General features: G+C 42.8%; 1 protein-coding gene across 1 annotated transcript in view; it reads left to right on the forward strand.

Moving 5' to 3' along the window:
• The window catches only part of slc6a3 (solute carrier family 6 member 3), a gene marked incomplete at both ends in the record, with an annotated part of 75,615 nt that overhangs the window by 4,829 nt on the left and 51,212 nt on the right, over positions 1-19,574 (forward strand). The window contains 4 exons of the mRNA XM_083634614.1: positions 4,043-4,174; positions 8,855-9,029; positions 16,613-16,751; positions 17,353-17,487. Coding sequence (XP_083490740.1) covers positions 4,043-4,174; positions 8,855-9,029; positions 16,613-16,751; positions 17,353-17,487 — 581 coding nt within the window. The remainder of the gene's footprint in view (positions 1-4,042; positions 4,175-8,854; positions 9,030-16,612; positions 16,752-17,352; positions 17,488-19,574) is intronic.

Here is a 19,574-nt window from a genome sequence, read left to right on the forward strand (position 1 = left end):
AGAAATTACACAAATAAAAGAGGGAACAAAGTTTTTGTTTGGGAGTTACATTCCTAGCGGTCTGTCCTTTCCATTAAAGGGGGATATCATTGAGGGGGGATTATGGCTCGGTAACACAGCGTTAGTCAATTTTGGTGGGGATGACACACTTTTGCAATAACCCCCACAGCCACAGCCCTGCCCAAGATAGCTCATCTGAAGATGTGTCAGTGTGGCTGTTTCCCATAGAGCCCTGATTCAAGTCAAAACAAGTTTATTTGTATAGCCCTAATTCACAAGCATGTCCCAGAGGGTTTCTCAGAAAATATGTCTAGCTAATTCTAGCTGACACAACAGTAGCAAATTACAGTAGTAATGATAACACATTGAACAATTGATAAAGAAATATCGAAAATATAGAAATATAGGAGAGAGCGGAGGAGAGAGCAGGAGAAGGGAGGGAGAGCAGGGGGAATGTGAGAGAGGAGAGAGCACGAAAGTGATGAGGTGGGGAGGGAATGGGAAATGCTGGGGAGTATAGGAGGTGGGGAAGGAGCAGGGGAAGGGGGAAAGAGGAGAGAGCAGGAGAGGGGAGGGGGAGGGAGAGTGGGGGATGTGGGGGAGGAGAGAGCAGGGAGAGGGAGGAGGTGGGGAGGGAATGGGAAATGTGGGGGAGGAGAGAACAGAAGGAGAGGTGGGGAAGGAGCAGGGGAAGGGGGAAAGAAAGAGAATGGGTGCCATGCTTTAAAATAGGATGGATGCCATGTTTTAGAATAGTGGGGGGGGGGGGGGGGGGTTCGGGAAGGGGAGGAGGTGGGGAGGGATTGTATTTGTGCTACAAAGTGGAAGCCCAGAGAATAAGACATTACAGTAGTCGAGTCTAGATGAAACAAAGGCGTGTATTAAGGTTTCAGCATCCGTTGCATTTAGCAAGGGACAGATCTTTGAGATATTGCGAAGATGAAAGAAAACTATTTTAGTGATTTCCTTAATGTGAGCATCGAATGAAAGAGTAGAATTAAAGGTAACACCTAGGTTTTTCACCTTTGAGTTTGGAGTAATTACGCAGTTCTCAATATTCAGACTAAGATCATTGAGAAGCGGAAGTTGGGCTAGTAATTCAGTTTTGTTGGCGTTTAGTCGCAAGAAATTTTTAGACATCCAATCTGATCATGTTTGAGAGGTAATGATGACACCTGACCGCCGGTTGGATTTTCGTCTCAGTGGGCTGCCCACATCGAGCATGACACTTTCACTATTTGCATTTGGTGTCAAAACAACTGAGCAGGATGTAGCATGTGGGGTGAGGCGCAAACTGATTTCTATAGGGTAATATCATAGACTGTATAAATATGGATTTAACTATCCCATTGAATTTCTTCTCCCTGGCTGAGTTCAAGTCATAGACTAGGTGGGTGTCGCCATCTTGGTTTCATTGGGAAGGTGGGGGTTGAGAGGGTGGATCTAAGGGGGTGTGTGGGATGAGCGCCGATTAGCATACCCTATGAGGGTGATCTTACGTGCTGACAAACACGCCCACCTTAGCTCGCAGTGGAAGCTCGTCAAGCTAGCTGAAGCTAGGTCAGACTGCTAGCAAGCTATAGCTAACAGGCTACGGGCTACACCCAGGCCATCCACCTCTGTTCTCGTTGCTCCGGTCGCGAGCGTGAGGCAGTGAAGAGTCGTCATCCCACATTCACGTTACGTTGAGGTAGGCTAACATAACACAAAACTACAATAAAAGTTTAAACAAAGATTTATCTGTTATTGACATCATTGCTATTATAACGTACTAAGTATATAGTGGGAAATTGCAGAAATATGGCCAGATATTAGCTACTGTGAAACAACATTAACGTTGACCACAGCAGTGTGGATCTTGGGTGAGTGTGGCCATTCAGTGTGGCACTGTGGCGTGCTGCAAGGTCTTGGGGATCAGCTTCAGGTGGACTGGTCTTCGGTCTCCCCTCATTTTCCGACATCCAACAGCTGCACCAGATGTCATCATCGACGTCATCATCATCATCGAAGTCTTTATCCACATTATTGATGATTATTTATAAAAAATCTCATTGTGTGAATATTTTGTGAAAGCACCAATAGTCAGAGAAGGAAACCTCTTTTTAATTTTATTTTGGTTGGTGTTTTAATAAAAGTACTTGTGATATCTCCAGTGATGGGCAAGCTACTTGGAAAATGTAGTAAGCTAAGCTATCAGTTATTCTCGATTAAATATAGCTAAACTACATTGAAGCTATCCCCAGAGAAATGTAGCAAGCTAAGCTACGAGCAACATGGCAAAAGCAGCTTGATACATCAAAGCTACTTTTTTTCTCACATTGAATCAACTTAATGTCAAAGAACAACTTTCCACCAAACAAATAGGCACTTGTTGTCCGTCATAATGGAACTGGAAGTGCTTTATTGGCTACACAGGCACACTTGACATGCAATGTCTCCTCCTGTTTAATCCAAACCGCAGCAGAAATCTCCACTGCGTGCTTTGCTCATGGATTTTCTCTGGCGAGTAGCTTGTAGCTTTTGCGGGAAGCTACAAGCTACTTGGGTCTATAAATAGCTTAGCTACTGAAAAAGCTACTTGGTTCAAAAGTAGTGAAGCTACCACCAAGCTACTGAGAAATGTAGTTAAGCTATGTAGCTTCGCTACTTGTAGCAAGCTACTGCCCAACACTGGATATCTCACATGTGGCTTTGATTTCCCATTAAAAATGTAGCCCAATTTGTAGAAAATGCAGATGTGAACAGGTCTAGGTAGGCTAATGACAACTAGGGAATATTACCCAAGGAAATACCACGGTTTAATGCCAACAGATAAACCATACAGATTTTTTTGTAATTGTAAACACAAATAAGGGAGCAGAGCCATGGTTTTCAAGTATAACACAACTTTTATTCAAAGACAGTCTGGACAGGATTGAAAAATGCTAGTTCAATTGCATTCACCTCAGACAAGACGGGACACTATACGTTCAAGTCTGAAATTTACCTAGATTAGCTAGAAAAATTGACATTTCAGCTTGTAACCTGATGTCACTATTACTGGACAGTACAGTAGTAAGGATTTTGAAAGTTTTGATGAATCAATCCAAGTCAGAAACACAACATCATATCCTGTGAGCCTTTAAGAATTCAAAAACCTTACTTCCAACAATTAACTAGCCAGTAACTACTGCACAGTAACGTGTACAAAAATTGAATGCAACAGTCTTGTTCTGGAGGGAACCCCTCAGCTGAATTCACGTTGGAATATGATATCAAGCCTTGATACATTTTATTTTACTCCTACAGCAGTGTGGATCGTAACGTCTAGCTACAGCTGGGTTACATCTGGAATATGATATCAAGCCGTTAATGTCAGGTCTCAATCAGTCAGTTTCTGGAGTGCAAAAACTTTAACGTTAATCGCAGAATGTCTGTTATAGTAATACTACAATAAAATAAATAATACTACGCTCACTAGGTTATGACATCCACGTTAACGTTATAGCCCCCAAACATCTAGCTAGCTAAATAGGTTACATCTGTAACCACGCTGAAATGTGAGTGCATTAACGTTAATATTTCTATTAGGTCAAACACACCTTAACGTTATGAGTGTGGCCGTTTTTGATTAACATTAAGTCCATGATCAAGTCTAGCATTTCGGTATATTCCTACCTCTTAACATCTAGCTAGGTTGCATCTGGAATATGATATCAAGTCGTTGTCAGGTCTCAGTCGCATTCACGTTAACGTAATATCCCCCTTTATACCATGGTTTGGGTGAATACTCTTTTGTGATTGGCCGGCAGGTGTGTGTTAAAATTGTTCACCGCACACGTAGTCCGGCTCAGGTTTTATCACATGTAAATTAATCGGCTACCCAACCTGCACAGCTGTTTAATCAAACAGCACAGCTATTCAACCCGCTACTTCAGGCTGACAGAGAAAATCTTGATATTGATTTGAGGACAATAACACGGTGGGATAGCTTGTCTTGTTAACATAGACAATATAGAGCTGGGTCACTTAGAGCTGGGCCATGCCTCACTCATATCTGCAGGTGCCTTCCTGGTGCCATACCTGTTCTTCATGGTGATAGCAGGCATGCCTCTCTTCTACATGGAGCTGGCCCTGGGACAGTACAACAGAGAGGGCGCTGCCGGGGTCTGGAAGATCTGCCCCATCTTCAAAGGTAGGACCACACCATTTATTACACATAATGGGAGAAAATACAAAAAGTTGTGTTTTTTAAGCATGTCAAACAGTCTGTGGTGGAGAACATCTAGCTGCCACTCCCCTACTGCTTTGCTACTCTGTGGTTATGAAATCCTTTAAGCGAATGGTGTTGGTCCACCTGAAGGATGCCACCTGCTGGACCCCCTGCAGTTTGCCTCCTGGGCAAACAGGTCGGTGGATGATGCAGTCAACATGGGACTGCATCACAAACTGCAACATCTCGACTCCCTGGGGACATACGCCAGGATCCTGTATGTGGACTTCAGTTCGGCGTTTAGAAATCCTATCCTTCATCCACTTCCTCTCAGCGCGTCTGCATGCGCATCTGAGAGCGCCCGTAGAATCATTTAGGGTGTCGGGAGGGTTTTCCTGTGTTTAGACCTGAGAGGTGCAACAGTGTCTAAAATATCGGTACATGTCGTACTAAACATAGAGAGGAACTCATTGACATTTGAAATACAGTTTGCTTCCAGAGCACAGATTGAAGAGCAAGCAAAAGCATGAGAGAACTGAACAGCAGTATCAGGAGTGATCGTGCGCGAGCGGGGCCCGGATACATGAGAAAAAATAGCAGAGCAGGGAGTTGTAGTAGTAAACACAATAGGTGAATGATCAGAGATACCAGCAGCACATACATCAGTTATATTAACGGATAGTCCAAATGACAGCACGAGATCAAGAGTGTGTCCTTTCTCGTGCGTCGGGGCCGTAACAGATTGGGAGAAGTTAAACGAGGTTTAGGAAGTCCCGAGACAGGGGATGCGATTGGCAGCAGATGTGGAGATTAAAGTTGCCGCAGATTAGCATATGATCGTTTCGCACCATTAATCCAGAGAGAAAGTCTGTAAAGTCATTAATGAAATCCTTGTTGTATTTGGGCGGGCGATATATGACGGCGCAAAATGCAACAGACGACCGAGTCAGTTCAAAGGACTGCAGTTCAAAGCTAGCATAGTTAGCTACTGGCTGGGACAGACGGCAATGGAAGGTAGATTTGAACACCGAAGCTAGCCCTCCACCTCTGCCGAGGGGAGCTGAAAAAAGTACAGTCAGGAGGAAGGAGTTCGGAGAACGGAAAAAACTCACCAGCCTTATAGCCAAGTCTCAGTTATGAACATAAAGTCGTTCAGGAGAAAAGTTTTGTTGGCTAGCGACCTAGCATTTAGCAGAGCCAAGTGGAGGTTTAGCTCTGCGCTGGCCGAGCGCGAAGCGCATCTCAGCGGCCAAAGAACATCAAGATCCACACTGCCACTGAGTCTGCGGGCCCGCAGTCTGCAGCACTGGCGCGGGGGATCCGACACCAGCCCCGGGGGAACGGGCCGGCCAGGGAACACAGTTGGATTAGGGCACGGTGACGCGTCAAGTACGGGCGGGCCAGGTGTTGTCATCGGGCCGGGCGAGGAGGCAGCAGCGGGCGGGGCAGGCCACGGGCCAAGCGGCGCTGACAGCCTGGCATCAGAAGGAGCCGGTCCCGTTTGCAGCAGCAGGGGCTCAGGGACAACGGAGCGGATCCAGCGGCCTCTGAGGAACAGTGAACGTCGGACTGCGGGGAAGTAGCGTCCATCATAGAGGAGACAGTCATTGACCACGGATGAGGAAGCCAGCAGGTAAGCCTTGGTTTTTACGAGTACACCGCCTCGCTTTCCCCGTCTGCTGTAGCGCTTTTTCCGCGGGAAGGCGCAGGGAAGGCGGCGTAGGTGGGCGGGAATATCCAATAGAACAGGGGGGAGACTCGTCGCTTGCTCACCCAAACAATGTTTAGACAACGACAGCGTCTCGCCAAACGCTCTTAGGTTTAGAAGAGCTTGGCGATCATAAACCAATAGAGTAGAGATGTCCCAGCAGCAGACACATAGAAACAGGGCAACAGCGAAAAATAAACAGCAGACGAGGCGGACGGCTAGCCAACACAGCCATCTCTTGCACAGACTGCAACGGACCATCAGAACTGCAGAAAAAAATCATTGGCCCTCCATCCAGGACTTGTACTCCTCCAGAGTCAAAAAATGGGCAGGAAAGATCATCACAGACCCATCCTAGAGATGACTGGTTCTTTCCCCCCCCATTTTTTTTTCTTTTTTGGGGGTCATTTTTGCCTTTATTGGATAGGACAGTAGGCAGACAGGAAATGTGGGGAGAGAGAGAGGGGATGACATGCGGCAAAGGACCACAGGTCCAATTCAAACCCGGGTGCTACAGAGCACTGTACACAAAAACTACCAGACATAAGAACAGTTTCTTCCCACAGGCCATCACTCTGATGAACACTTAAACCAGTCAATTGGTCACTTCACTTGAACACTTCGCTGTACACTTGAATCACTTCACTTCGCTGTTGCACCTACCTCATGCACACGATCCCCCCAACACACACGCACGCACGCACGCACGCGCGTGCATGCACGCACACACACACACACACACAATATATTAGGGCTGTCAGCATTAACGCGTTAATCACGATACGATTAAGGGCCGACCATAACGCGATTTTTTAATCACGTTAATCGCATGCCGCTATTTTGTCCCTTCGACGCACCCGTACAGTTTGTAGTCAAGCCAGTTGCAGCGGTTTCCTGTCTCCTGCTGTTGCAGGCAAAGGAAAAGAAAAGAAAAGACAGACAGCAACATGCTTCTAAATGGCTCGTTTTAAAACTCCCAAATGGCACAGTGGACAAGTCAACAGTTTGCACCTTGTGTAAAACGGAATTAAAATGTCACCGAAGAACATCGAGTTTGAGCTATCACCTAAAAGCTAAGCATACCGGAGCAGCTAGCGTCGCCGTAGCCTCAACGCGAGTCTCGGATGCGCAGGTCCTCTAGCCACTGGGAGGTCGGCTCCAATGGCTTCACGCAATATACACGTTATCAATCACAATAAAACTGTACCTACCTCACTCACAATGTTGTTATCCAATGCTACGGCGCCTACTGTACTCCAAAATCTTCCGTAGTTTCCAATACCGAGTCATTATTCACATGGAAGTGCCAAAGTTTTTAGCTCAGACACAGCCTTCTTCGGCTGTGTCATTTTGGGTTTCAACTGCTCCATAGCGCCGCCGCCGGAAGTATCGGTTCTGGAGCGTGTACTGCACTGTTTACAATTGTGCATTTATTTTCTGTTCAAGATATATGTTGTCCTCCTGTCTACATTGCACTTCTATTGAATTGAAAGTAAATCTAAAATTCAAGATCACAAAGTACATTTATTTGCATTAATTTGATTCCCAATCATGACACACTGGGAAGAATGATTAATATGAAATTAAAAATGCTTTGAAATGCAAAATAATGGCATTTTAAACATGCAATACAAAGATGCGATTAATCGCGATTAACTATAGTTAATCACAAGATTAATCGCAATTAAGACAATTAATCATTTGACAGCCCTAATGTATGTATGTATGTATGTATGTATGTATATATATATATATATATATATATATATATATATATATATATATGTGATTGATTGTCTTAGGTTTTAGGGGCTCTATGTGTCTGTGTGTGTGTGTCTGTGTGTGTGTGTGTGTGTGTGCGTGTGTGTGTGTGTGTGTCAAAAAGAAAGAAGGTCCGCACACTGAGCTCCCGTTTACCTTTTAATTAGCCATCCAACAACAGTGATGTTTCGAGCTGACGCTCTTCCTCAGACAAGTGTGTGTGTGTCCTGCCTGTGTACATGTGCTGTCTGTCAGCTACCCACTGAGGTTGGCGGTCTAATCACACGTTTCTCTCTCTGTCTCCCAGCGGATAACAGTAATTAACACACACACACACACACACGGCCCATGAGAGTAATTACTCTGATCAACATGACTGTTTCCTCTCAGGATCAATGCTTTTGAAGCAAGGGACTCCAGGATGGGGGGGGGGGGGGGGTTGGCAGGAGGACCTTCCTCCTGAAGCCCAGGAAGTTGTTCTGGTTTGGGGCTTTGGGTTAAGGGGCAAAGGCAATGGGATTGTATCGAACAGACCTGCATGAAATAAGGTCTGTGGTTAACAAAGGTTTATGAAACAGCAAAGTTTGTGTTCAGCAAGATCATCTTCACAAATGAGGACCACTTTTATGACTTTTGAAGCATTTTCTGAAAATCGCTTAATAAAGCACATTTATGCTTCAAAAGTGGTCCTCGTGTGTGAGGATTATCTTGCTGAACACAGACTTCTGTGTTTTATCAACTTTTGTTAACTACAGACCTTATTTCACGCATTTAACCGCAATCCCCATACTAAAATCCCATTGCCTTTTATAGACGGGTTTCTGTGCAACGTCATCTCATAAATGCGCGCGCATCACCGGGGTAGAAAGCCGCTCCACACCTTAGACTGTATGCTCCACACACTCGTTTGAGTTGACTGTCGCCTCGCCTGGAAAGCAGACGAGAGCAGCCGAGCGCAGTCAGGTGAGGCGTCAACAAGTCAAGCACCCCCGCAGCACACTCACTGCTGCTTTTCTTCTTCTACAATTTTGTTTAACAGCAGTTTGTAAACAAATTAAAACATGCATTAGCTCACTGCTCAAATGACCCACTAATGTTTGTATACAAGAAACCTGTCTATACGTACAAACCAAAGTGCTACTTCCGGACTCATTCCTGTGGTACTCTATTGACGACCTGCATCCCTCTAACAGGCGTGGGCTTCACGGTGATCCTCATCTCCCTTTATGTTGGTTTCTACTACAACGTCATCATCTCCTGGGCGCTGTTCTATCTCTTCTCCTCGTTCACCAGCGAGCTGCCGTGGGTCCACTGCAACAACACCTGGAACAGCCCCAACTGCTCCGACGCTGCTCAGGAGTACTTTGAGTAAGTTGGCCTGCACATCAGTTGGATAAAACTAACACTGTATTGGCGTTGTCTTGGAATAATGGATTTGTGTTGCCCTTACTGACAGCACATTGCCAATTGTGTTTTAGGATCCTGAGATCAAACTACACTATTGCAATGAAATGCCTTAATTATAACTAGCCAGAAATAGACAAATGTTCATGGGGAAATCAACAGCTTTTTATTTACTTATACAATAAAGAAACCTGGGGTTTCCCAGTTATGCACAAAGACAATGGGCCATGCATACCCATAGTTAATCCAATCCAGGTTTTTTTTTAACGCCCTTTTCAAAACAGTTTTCCAAGGATGGGTTCCAGATGGTTCTCTGTAACAAACCATCTGGCAGAATGAGGTTACATGAGGCCAGGACATGACAAAATGTATTTTGCATGATACCGAAAATATTCAGAACTTCTTTAAAGGATAGTTTTTTAATGCATTGCTTACCATCAACAAATTCTATTAAAATAATAACAAAATCAACAATGTGTTTCCTCGGTTCCTCCTCTGAAATGTCAGGCTGTTATACCAAATCAAATTAGAATGGGAACAAATGTGACAGCTCCTGGCGTTTCGACCCACAAGTAGGCCGAAGTCATTTTTCTTTTCTTTTTACAGATTCTGAAACTGCAGACTGTAAGCTTTCAAATGATGTGTCACACATTGTAATCTGAAAAAATAGATATCTGAAAAATAAGATATGCTTATTTGAATGTTCACACTCTGAAAAGCAAGAATCTGATAAATCAGCCCTCAAAGTTTTTCACACCTAGCCAGCCAGGTAAGGGGGAAGTGGACAATAGCTCCTTATTTACATTAACCACTCCCAAACCATTCCAGCTGTCAGTCTCTGTCAGATGGGTTGTGTGCACTACACAACCCAGTGACAAAAAAAAACAAAAAAACAAAACACTTCTCTTAAGTTAGGGGTTCTCAAAGTGGGGGTCCAGGGACCCCCCTGGGGTCCTTAAGGGTATTCCAGGGGTCCCCAGCAAAAATGTTGGTTATATTTTCATATACTTCCATCCATAAGTAACGGAACGATAGATAGTCATGGGTTTCATGCATTTCTGTAATAAAACAACTAAAATATCTTATGAAATGGGGGTCTATGGTCTAATCTTTGTCAGTTTAGGGGTCCTTGATTTGAGTTGTAGGTAAGCAGATTCCAGGCACACTGGGTTAAATGGATGCAATACTTTACTGCCATTGTAAAAACATCAGTAACAGCCATGTTCTCATGTCCTCCTGACTACTGTGTGCGTGCAGCGCATCCCCAGATGATCTCAAAAACACCGCAACGGGCATAGCGTTACATGTAGCGTATCGGTTTCATAATTCTGTCCATTTTCTGACGTGTGGCGACAGCATAACGGCTAGCTAGATCAAGCTAGCTATCAAAGAGTATTGAAGGCAAGAGTCGACAACTGTATGCTTTAATTTAGACAATAGCGCTACCACCATTTTGGCACGAAAACGTCTCCTTGGCCAACGAGAGCAAAAAAGACAGGCCAAAATGGCTTCTCTGTGCGCTTACAACGGATTAACTGTCACTTCTTATTTTAAGTAATTTGCTAACGTTAGCCAGAGCCATCCACAAACTGTTGTTTGGCGATAAACACACAACACAGGCAGACAGACAGACGGATGGACAGACGCACGCACGCACGCACGCACGCACTCACACACATGTTGTTAGATATGAAACTCACCCCAACACAAATATCATCTCACGGGAAACACTACAGTTGTCGGGTGGCAATGAGGCATAACGTCGGTCTTGTGAATTCTGTGCGTACTCCATGTTGTGTCAGTTAAAGTGGCCCGGGAGTACACGCAGGGGGAAATTTGGGCATTACCACACAATGGGGAGTTGTGAAAACTAACCACACAGGTGTACTGTCTGAGCGTAGCCTTAAGTGAATCGCATTCACATTCAACAAACTATCACGACATGCAGTCTGAAACCAAGTTGCTAAAAATACATAATGGGCGATAACTGCCTAACGTTCACGGCATATAATCGTTTGCGCATAACGTTAGTAATTAATTAAACAACCCTACAACTCACGCCCAGATGCATCGATTTCCTCGAGTCTCAAGCACTACAAAGAAAACAGGTTTTCTTTGAACATAGGTTTGCTATTGTTCAGTCCTAAAATGCATCAAACCTACTAGAATTATACAGAGTACAGGAAGCTAGACGTTTTTACCTTCAAAATAAAATAAATGTTGTATTACTTAGTAACAAAAAATCAGAACAGTTGACTCACTACGGGTTAAAAATTTACTGATTTGTTATTCGTCACCCATTCAATTACTGCTGTCAATTATTTGTTTAAAATTTCACTGATCTCTCCTACTGTGGGCGCATGTACATAAATTGTTGTATCATCCGAATACAGGGACATGTTTGCTTTTTTCCGTACCCAGGGAAAGTCATTTGTAAAAATGGTGAAGAGTAAAGGACCTAATGAACTTCCTTGTGGAATTCCAGCTTCAACCAGTCTAACCTCTGAGGAGTTGCCGTTAAAAAATACTCTTTGGGTTCTATTAAGTAGATAACTCTCCAACCATGCTATCGCTGTTGGGGTGAAACCATAACACCTGAGTTTATTAATTAATAGTTTGTGATCGATAACATCAAAGGCTGCGCTATAGTCAAGTAATACTGCTCCCACCATATTTTTCCTGTCGATCTCTCTTAACCAATGATCTGTCATTTGTGTAAGTGCCGTGGCTGTTGAGTGGCCTCCCGTGTAAGCATGTTGGAATTCACTTATTAGATTGTTCTCTGAAAAATAACCATGTATTTGGTTGAATACAATTTTTTCAAGAATTTTGTTCAGAACTGGTGACAAGCTTATTGGTCTGCTGTTAGAGCCAGTGAAGGCATTCTTGGCATTCTTTTGAAGTGGTATCACTCTAGCTTCTTTCCAAATTAGCGGGCAGTTATTACCTTCAAAGCTCAAGTTGAAAATGTGACATATTGGAGCAGCAATTTGAGGAGTGATGACTGACAGCTAGTCTGCAGGAGGAATGACAACGTTTTTGTGTGAGATGTGAGGAGCGATGACTGATGATTGACGAGTGAATTGACGAGTGAGGACTGAGGAATGAGGACTGATGATTGACGAGTGATGCCATATTGTGCGATGACTGACGCGTGACGAGTGAAACAGTAATGCAGGAAGAATGACAGCATTTTCATGTGAGGACTGAAGGTGTTTCAGAGCACACTCAATATAGTTTACTAGGAGACATGACAACTGACAACGCTTAGAGTGAGGAACGATAGCCTATACTCTGATGGAGGAGGATGCCCTAAAATGGTTGCCGTACAGGTGTTTGCAGTCAACTACTTGAAATTAATATGTGGCAGTCAAAATCTATTTGTGGTGCTCAAAATCTATTGTGCTGTACCTCCACAAATAGATAACTGTATAGGAAACACTGAATGCTATAGTAGGATATGACAACACATTCTCCAACAACATATCACAATATGCTGAATGACACCTACAGTAGATTCAACTTTACCCAAGCTGCAGTCAGGTGATGTCTCGATCTGTTCTCACACTACTGTCGAACTGAGAACAATGTTGCTGCTGCCGCCGGCTGCTGCTGAGGTGACCGGTATGGTGTTATTGTTGCAGTCATGTTTCTCTGTATCAGTCCTAGTTTTCTTAGAGAAAAATCGGTCGAGAGTTTGGTTGACCCTATTAGCCATGTTAAATATCTCTGTCTCGTCTGTCTCGGTATGTTTCCTTTGTTGACACACTGTCGCTGACGTCTGACGCAAGCACGTAGTAGCACGTAGTACCACGACCAGCGCGCATCACGTGAGCTGAGTTGAGAGGTCAAGTACAGATTTATTTTCTTCAGAATCGAATGAATCAAGAAATTGCATTGAATAATGTCGAATACAACGACATATAGATATCTACAACACATGATATATAATATATTCGATTAGATTTGGTTTAAATCGTTTATGTTTATGTAAAAAAAAAAAAAAAAAAGATCTGGCCACTAGGGGTTGCACGTGCAGCCAGTGCACCAACGTATAATTGCCCATGCCACTGATTATGTTGCAGAGGCCGAGAGACAATTGTCTAATGATGCTTTTTATAAGTTATTATCTAACAACCCGAGTGAACAGTTTACCACTGACAGAGATAGAATATTGAGCAGAGCCTTAGAGATGAAATGGATTACGAAGGCACAACATGATTTCTTAAAAGTTGAATATCCTGTCACCCCTACTTTTTATTTACTCCCTAAAATACATAAGAGACTTGTTAACCCTCCTGGACAACCTATTGTTGCAGGAAATAACTCTTTATCAGAACCATTGAGTAAATTTGTCGACCACTTTATTAAAGATATTGTAAAAACTTTATCATCTTATGTAAAGGACACAATTACTGTCAGAAGTGAAAATACCCAAGGGTTTGTTTTTGGCAACTTTTGATGTAGAAAGTCTCTACACCAACATTCCGCAAAGAGGCGGTTTGGAGGCCATGCAAAAACAAATTGATTTAAATAAAGAAGAATTACCTGTGGAATTTTTAATGCTTCTTACTGAATTTATTTTGAGTTCAAATTATTTCATGTTTAATAAGAATTACTATTTACAGACCCAAGGGACGAGCGGTGTCACCTTTTGCTCCTAATTATGCAAATTTGTTTATGGGCCTGTCGGAGAAAAAGTATATATTTAATAATAATCCCTTTTTGAAGAACATTTTATTCTATAAGAGATTTATTGATGATATGGTTCTGTGTTTTACCTCTACTGAAGAAGAACTTCATGGCTTTTGTGATTATATTAATCATACTTACGCTACATTGAAATTTACGATGGCATATAGTCAAGAAAAAATTCACTTCTTGGACTTACTGATATCTGTCAATGAGTGTTGAGCACTTGACACTTCTATATTCCGAAAAGACACTGACAGATATGTTGACATGTTATCCTGCATCAAAGCTACCATCCTAAGGAAATTATTTTTGTTGTTGCTTTGTTATGCTTAAACGCAGCTGTAACAAAGACAGTGATTTTGATGTCAAAGCTAGAAATGAAGGAAAGATTTGTCCAAAGGGGTTACAAGGACCATATTATGGATACTGCCATTGAAAGGGCCAGCACCCTTAAAAGGGAGCAATTATTTGTCTCGCCTCACAGACCTAAAGACAACAGAGTTTATTTTGTGTCAGAATATAATACACTTTCTGGTCAAAATTAAGAATATTATAAAAAAAAACATTGGGGTCTACTAAAATGTGACCCTTCTTTACAGCAGAGTTCTGACTCTATGTCAATGTTTTGTTACATAAGAGGTAAGAATATAAGCAACTCCATTGTGACATCATGTATAGAGAACCCATGACAAATAATTGGCTCTCTAAAGAGGTATACCTATCGGTGTGGGAGATGTATTCATTGCTCTAACACTTATGACATCAAAGAGTTTTGCCACCCTCATACAGGTAAAAAGTATAAAATCACTGAGTTTATTAATTGTATGTCCACTCATGTTGTATGCTTAAGTGTCCTTGTGGCTCTATATGTGGGGCAAACTAAACTAAACGTAATTTAAAATTGAGAATAGCTGAACATAAAGCTGCTATAAGAAACGAAAATATGGACCATGCTATCATGAGGCACTACAAAGAAAAGAACCATGGTTCTGCTGCCTCCCTTAGATTCATAGGCATTGAGAGAGTCACCCCTCATCCAAGGGGTGGCAACATGATAAATCAGCTGTTAAAAAGAGAAGCATATTAGCAACACGTTCTCACTCCGACCACGTAGCATATTGACGCTTTGTCCCGTCCCTTATGCGCCACTTGTTACTAACATGGTACCCTTGAGCGACCCATGAAACGACTTGGGCTTTCCGACTAAACTCAATGCAAACCCATAGAAGTCAACTTTGACGCTTATGGCAACTGCTCCCCCATCAGCCTAACTGCTCGCCCATTAGTCAACTGCTCACCATTAGCGTCTGGGGGGAGGTTAGGTTTAGGCGTGGGAGGTGGGAGAGGTTAGGTTTAGGGTCTGGGGGAGGTTAGGTTTAGGCATGGGGTGGGAGAGGTTAGGGTTAGGGTTAGGGTCTGGGAGAGGTTAGGTTTAGGCATGGGGTGGGAGAGGTTAGGTTTAGGGTTAGGGTCTGGGAGAGGTTAGCTCCTCCAGACCCTAATGGGCGAGCAGTTGACTAATGGTGGATCAGTTAGGCTAATAGGGGAGCAGTTGCCATAAGCGTCAAAGATGACTTCCATGGGTTTGCATTGAGTTTAGTCGGAAAGCCCAAGTCGTTTCATGTGTCGCTCAAGGGTACCATGTTAGTAACAAGCGACGCACAAGGGACAGGACAAAGCGCCAATATGCGACGCGCTCAGAGTGAGAACGGGTTGATATTAGATACATACTCTTAACTCCTTAGAGCCACATGGGTTGAATGAGGCATTGGACTCTAGCCCCTTTTTGTAACTTGTTTTACTGTTTAACCCAGTGATACTCAACTTGCGGCCCGGGGGCCAGATGCGGCCCGTGACAGGGTGCAGAGTGCCCCCCTGACCATTTTCTAATAATTTCACATTAGTTTTCATTGTGAATTAGAATCTAATTCGCGATAAAAACTAACGTAAAATAAAGTTTGACTGAGCTCCAGCTAAATTGTCAAATACCGCCGTCTGCTCGCTACCCAGGCACTTACAGTATGTAGCCTATGTACTTAACCTAACTAACTAGCCGGTGTGCACAACATTGTCAGACTAAACTTCGGCTGACACCCCAAAAACCTACAATCCGCTACAGAAAAATGTACATTGTTTGTTTATTAACTGGCCCCTGGCCTCCTAGCATTTCATGAAAGTGGCCCCTGGGCAAAGCAAGTTGAGTATCCCTGGTTTAACCCTTGTTTCTCTGTGTCTACAGGTGACCTCGTATGTAGGCTGTTGAGCCACTGAACCCTCCCTGGCACAGCCCCCTTTTCCTTCCCCTCCCTTGTTGAGACAGGACAAATATGATTGTTCCACTTTGTAATGTTTGTGTGCCACATATGTGTAATTCTACAAGCCATTTAATATGTATTTTGTTAGTGTATATATAATGTATTTCCCCCCCCTTTTTTTACATTTTCTATATTGAATGATATGTTTTGTATGTGGCTGACTCCATTTTGTATCCTTGTGAGTATCTCATTGGGTAATTGACTCCTGCCTATCAGCCAATCAGCAATTGATGACTTAAATGCAGACCTGATGGCAGTCTCATACCCATAGCGAACCTGATGAAGCACAATGTGAAACGCGTTGGATCGCCTTGTTTCTTGTTTTTAATGTAACTAAATAAAGTGTCTATATCTTTCCTATCCTGGTGTGCCCTAGAGAACTACTTCTTTTTATTCTTATTCATATATATATATATATATATATATATATATATATATATATATATAGATAGATAGATATAGATATATACTGTATATATAAAGATGATGGATAATGTTTGATTGGTGTGACATGGGCTCTTCTTCCTGTCACCACAGACGTGGGGTTCTCCACATCCAGGACAGTGGAGGTATTGATGACCTGGGCCGACCACGCTGGCAGCTCACCTCCTGTCTGGCTGTGGTGATTGTCCTGCTCTACTTCAGCCTCTGGAAGGGAGTGAAGACCTCTGGAAAGGTGGGAAATGACACAGTAGCCACATTCAATTAATATGCTCTTAATAATAAGACTGTACAGTCTGTCCTCCTCACAAGGAAAATGGCAACATTGGTCGATTTTCAAGGTGGTTAAAACAGCTGATGTTTACGAATGCGACCTCTTGCGGTTGCGGTTGCATATAAGACACACCGTTTCGCTCATTATTTCGCTCATATTGTTTGGGAAATCATTGGAAATAGACTTATTCTGTCGTTTGGGTATGAGGACGTGTTGGTTAAGTACAGAGTCAATTCTGATTATAAGCTAGAAGGCGAAGAAGCACTCAGTGAACCGAAATGTTCAATGTTTGCCTATTCACCTTGTGTAGAAGAGACAGTCTGGCTTGAGAGACTAACAGGAAGTGTAAACACAATCTGAAGTTCCGATTGTGTTTACACTTTGATGTGAGTCAAACTAGGTTTGACCAGGTGAGTCAGACTAGTTTGAGAGGTAAAACAGCCGGCGTTTTGAACAGGAAGTCGTGACACAATGGGTCAAGTGGACGGGGCTACTACATAAGGTAAATAGCTGTATGTGTATGTTTGTGCTTGTGTGTGCATGCGCTTGGCGCCCCCTTCAGGTTGTGTGGATCACAGCCACCATGCCCTATGTGGTCCTGACTGTGCTGCTGCTCCGAGGGGTCACTCTGCCCGGAGCCATCGACGGCATTAAAGCCTACCTCTCTGTCGACTTCCTAAGACTCTGTGACGCCAAGGTGAGTGCCGGGGGGGAGGGTTGATACAGGTGTGTGTGTGTGTGTGTGTGTCTGTGTCCATGTGTGTGTGTGTGTGTTGAAGCAATACCTTGACATTCAAATTTTAGAGAATTTGGAAATTTAGAAAATATTAGTCATCACAAACCCCTAGTTGCATTACATTAAGGGTATCAATCCAAAATATATCTCTCTTTGTGGTGGCAAAATGCTATGTATTTACACTTGAACTAACCACAACCAATATGGTAGCCTTGCTAATCTTCATTCAAACCAGTGGAGACTGTCTGCCTCATATGAAAGGGGTTTAGCTTGCCACAAGCACAAACTGACGTGTTATTTTTCCAGTTAATCGTAGACTATTGTATATACAGTAGGAAAGTACACTGATGTTTCCCCATAATTCCCCACAAAGTGCTTGCTGAAGAAAAACATGTATCTCTCAGGCAAATCCTAGACATAACAATGAGGAAAGGAGACTAGAAGAGAGGAGAGGAGAACAGAGCAATTACTGTAAATGTAACTCATAGTAATATTTTTTTCTTATCCATCACATATCCTGACAATAGGGGAGAGTGGGGTGAGTTGTGCCAGTGGGGAAGTTGTGCCACCCCTTGTATCTAGAAAACTATAGAAGAAATTGGTCATCTGACCACACATTTTTGAAGAGGCATCCATTTTACTCACTCTGCAAAGAAGGGAGGCAGATGGCACAAGAGCTAAGCACATTTAAGTTCAAAAAACTGTTTTTTGCCTCTCAAAGTAAATTTTTTATGATCAAGGTTTATTGATTGTTGTGTCTGAACAATTATAGACAATCTTGAAAACATTTCACACATGTGTTAGTGTTTTAGTAAGCTACAATATGAGGCTATACTGTTAGCATGATGTTAGCTCCAAACCAGCTATATGATACAAGTTTGTTAAAATGGTGGGGATGGGGTGATTTGTGCCAAAAGGCCTGGGTTAAGTTGTGCCAGTGCAGTTGCAGTTGATTTAGTGAAATTTTATTTAATTTTGTTCTTAAATGTTTAAATAGACCTTGTTGAAGAATATTGCAGTATTGGCAAGTGTAGCCTGGCTCTGTGATAGTTGATTTTGTTCATTTTGAACATAATTTTTATTTCTGAAAATGTTAAATATGTAGGTCAACTGCTGCTACCGTTTAGCCTTGTTTAACCCTGTTATAGTACACTGGACTTTAGTGTTATCTTTATTTTGTCTTGCTTTGATATAGCATTACAGTATATGAGATGAAAATGTTCTGTTTTACTTCAGTAATCAATGGCACAATTTACCCCAACGTATTCTCTCCAAAGGCACAACTTACCCCGCACCGGGGGCAAGTTGTGCCAAGAGACCACTTTTTTAAGAATAGCCATATTTTTTTAACAGTTTATTTAAGATCCAAAGGGAGTGTTCCCAGTGGTGCACAACATCCTGAAATATATTTACATATTGTAGTTGGAGGCATTACTGTCATGCCCTCACTTTAAAGACACCTCAAGTAAAAAGTGGCACAACTCACCCCACTCTCCCCTATCCATTTGACCCTAATAGACAGTAAGGAGCTCAGTAAGTAAGCTCGCACGACTAAAGAAAAAAGAAAATAGCAAGAAAGTTGCGATACATCCAAATGTATCGCAACTTTTAATCGAACTTTCAGAAAGTCGGCAAAATAAAATGCGAAATAATGCACGTTTCCATCCACTGCTATTTTGCGAATTATAGAGCTGTCAATCACCTCATGTTTGAGGCTGTCTGAGCTGCTGATCAGCTGAGAGACCCGATATACAGCTCTATTAAACACATCTAACGTTATTCATTTAAAGTTTCTTGATGATCTAGCCTACAATTAGACAAAGGTACCATAACGCCATTTCTGGATTACCAGGTGCGACTCGGCAAGCATAACGTTATAATCCACGGAGCAGATAGTAAGCAAATACAATTTCATTCAATTCTAGAAGTGAGTTGCCTTAAAGTTAATATCCCAGTCTTCTTCTGTTTACCTGCATATTTACCATTATTTACCGTGTGTAGCCCTACTGTGTGTGCAGGCTACACGGCATGGCATGCAGTGATCAAGG

The sequence above is a fragment of the Poromitra crassiceps genome, assembly GCF_964638095.1.
Source record: "Poromitra crassiceps genome assembly, chromosome: 1".
NCBI classification, from domain to species: domain Eukaryota; kingdom Metazoa; phylum Chordata; class Actinopteri; order Beryciformes; family Melamphaidae; genus Poromitra; species Poromitra crassiceps.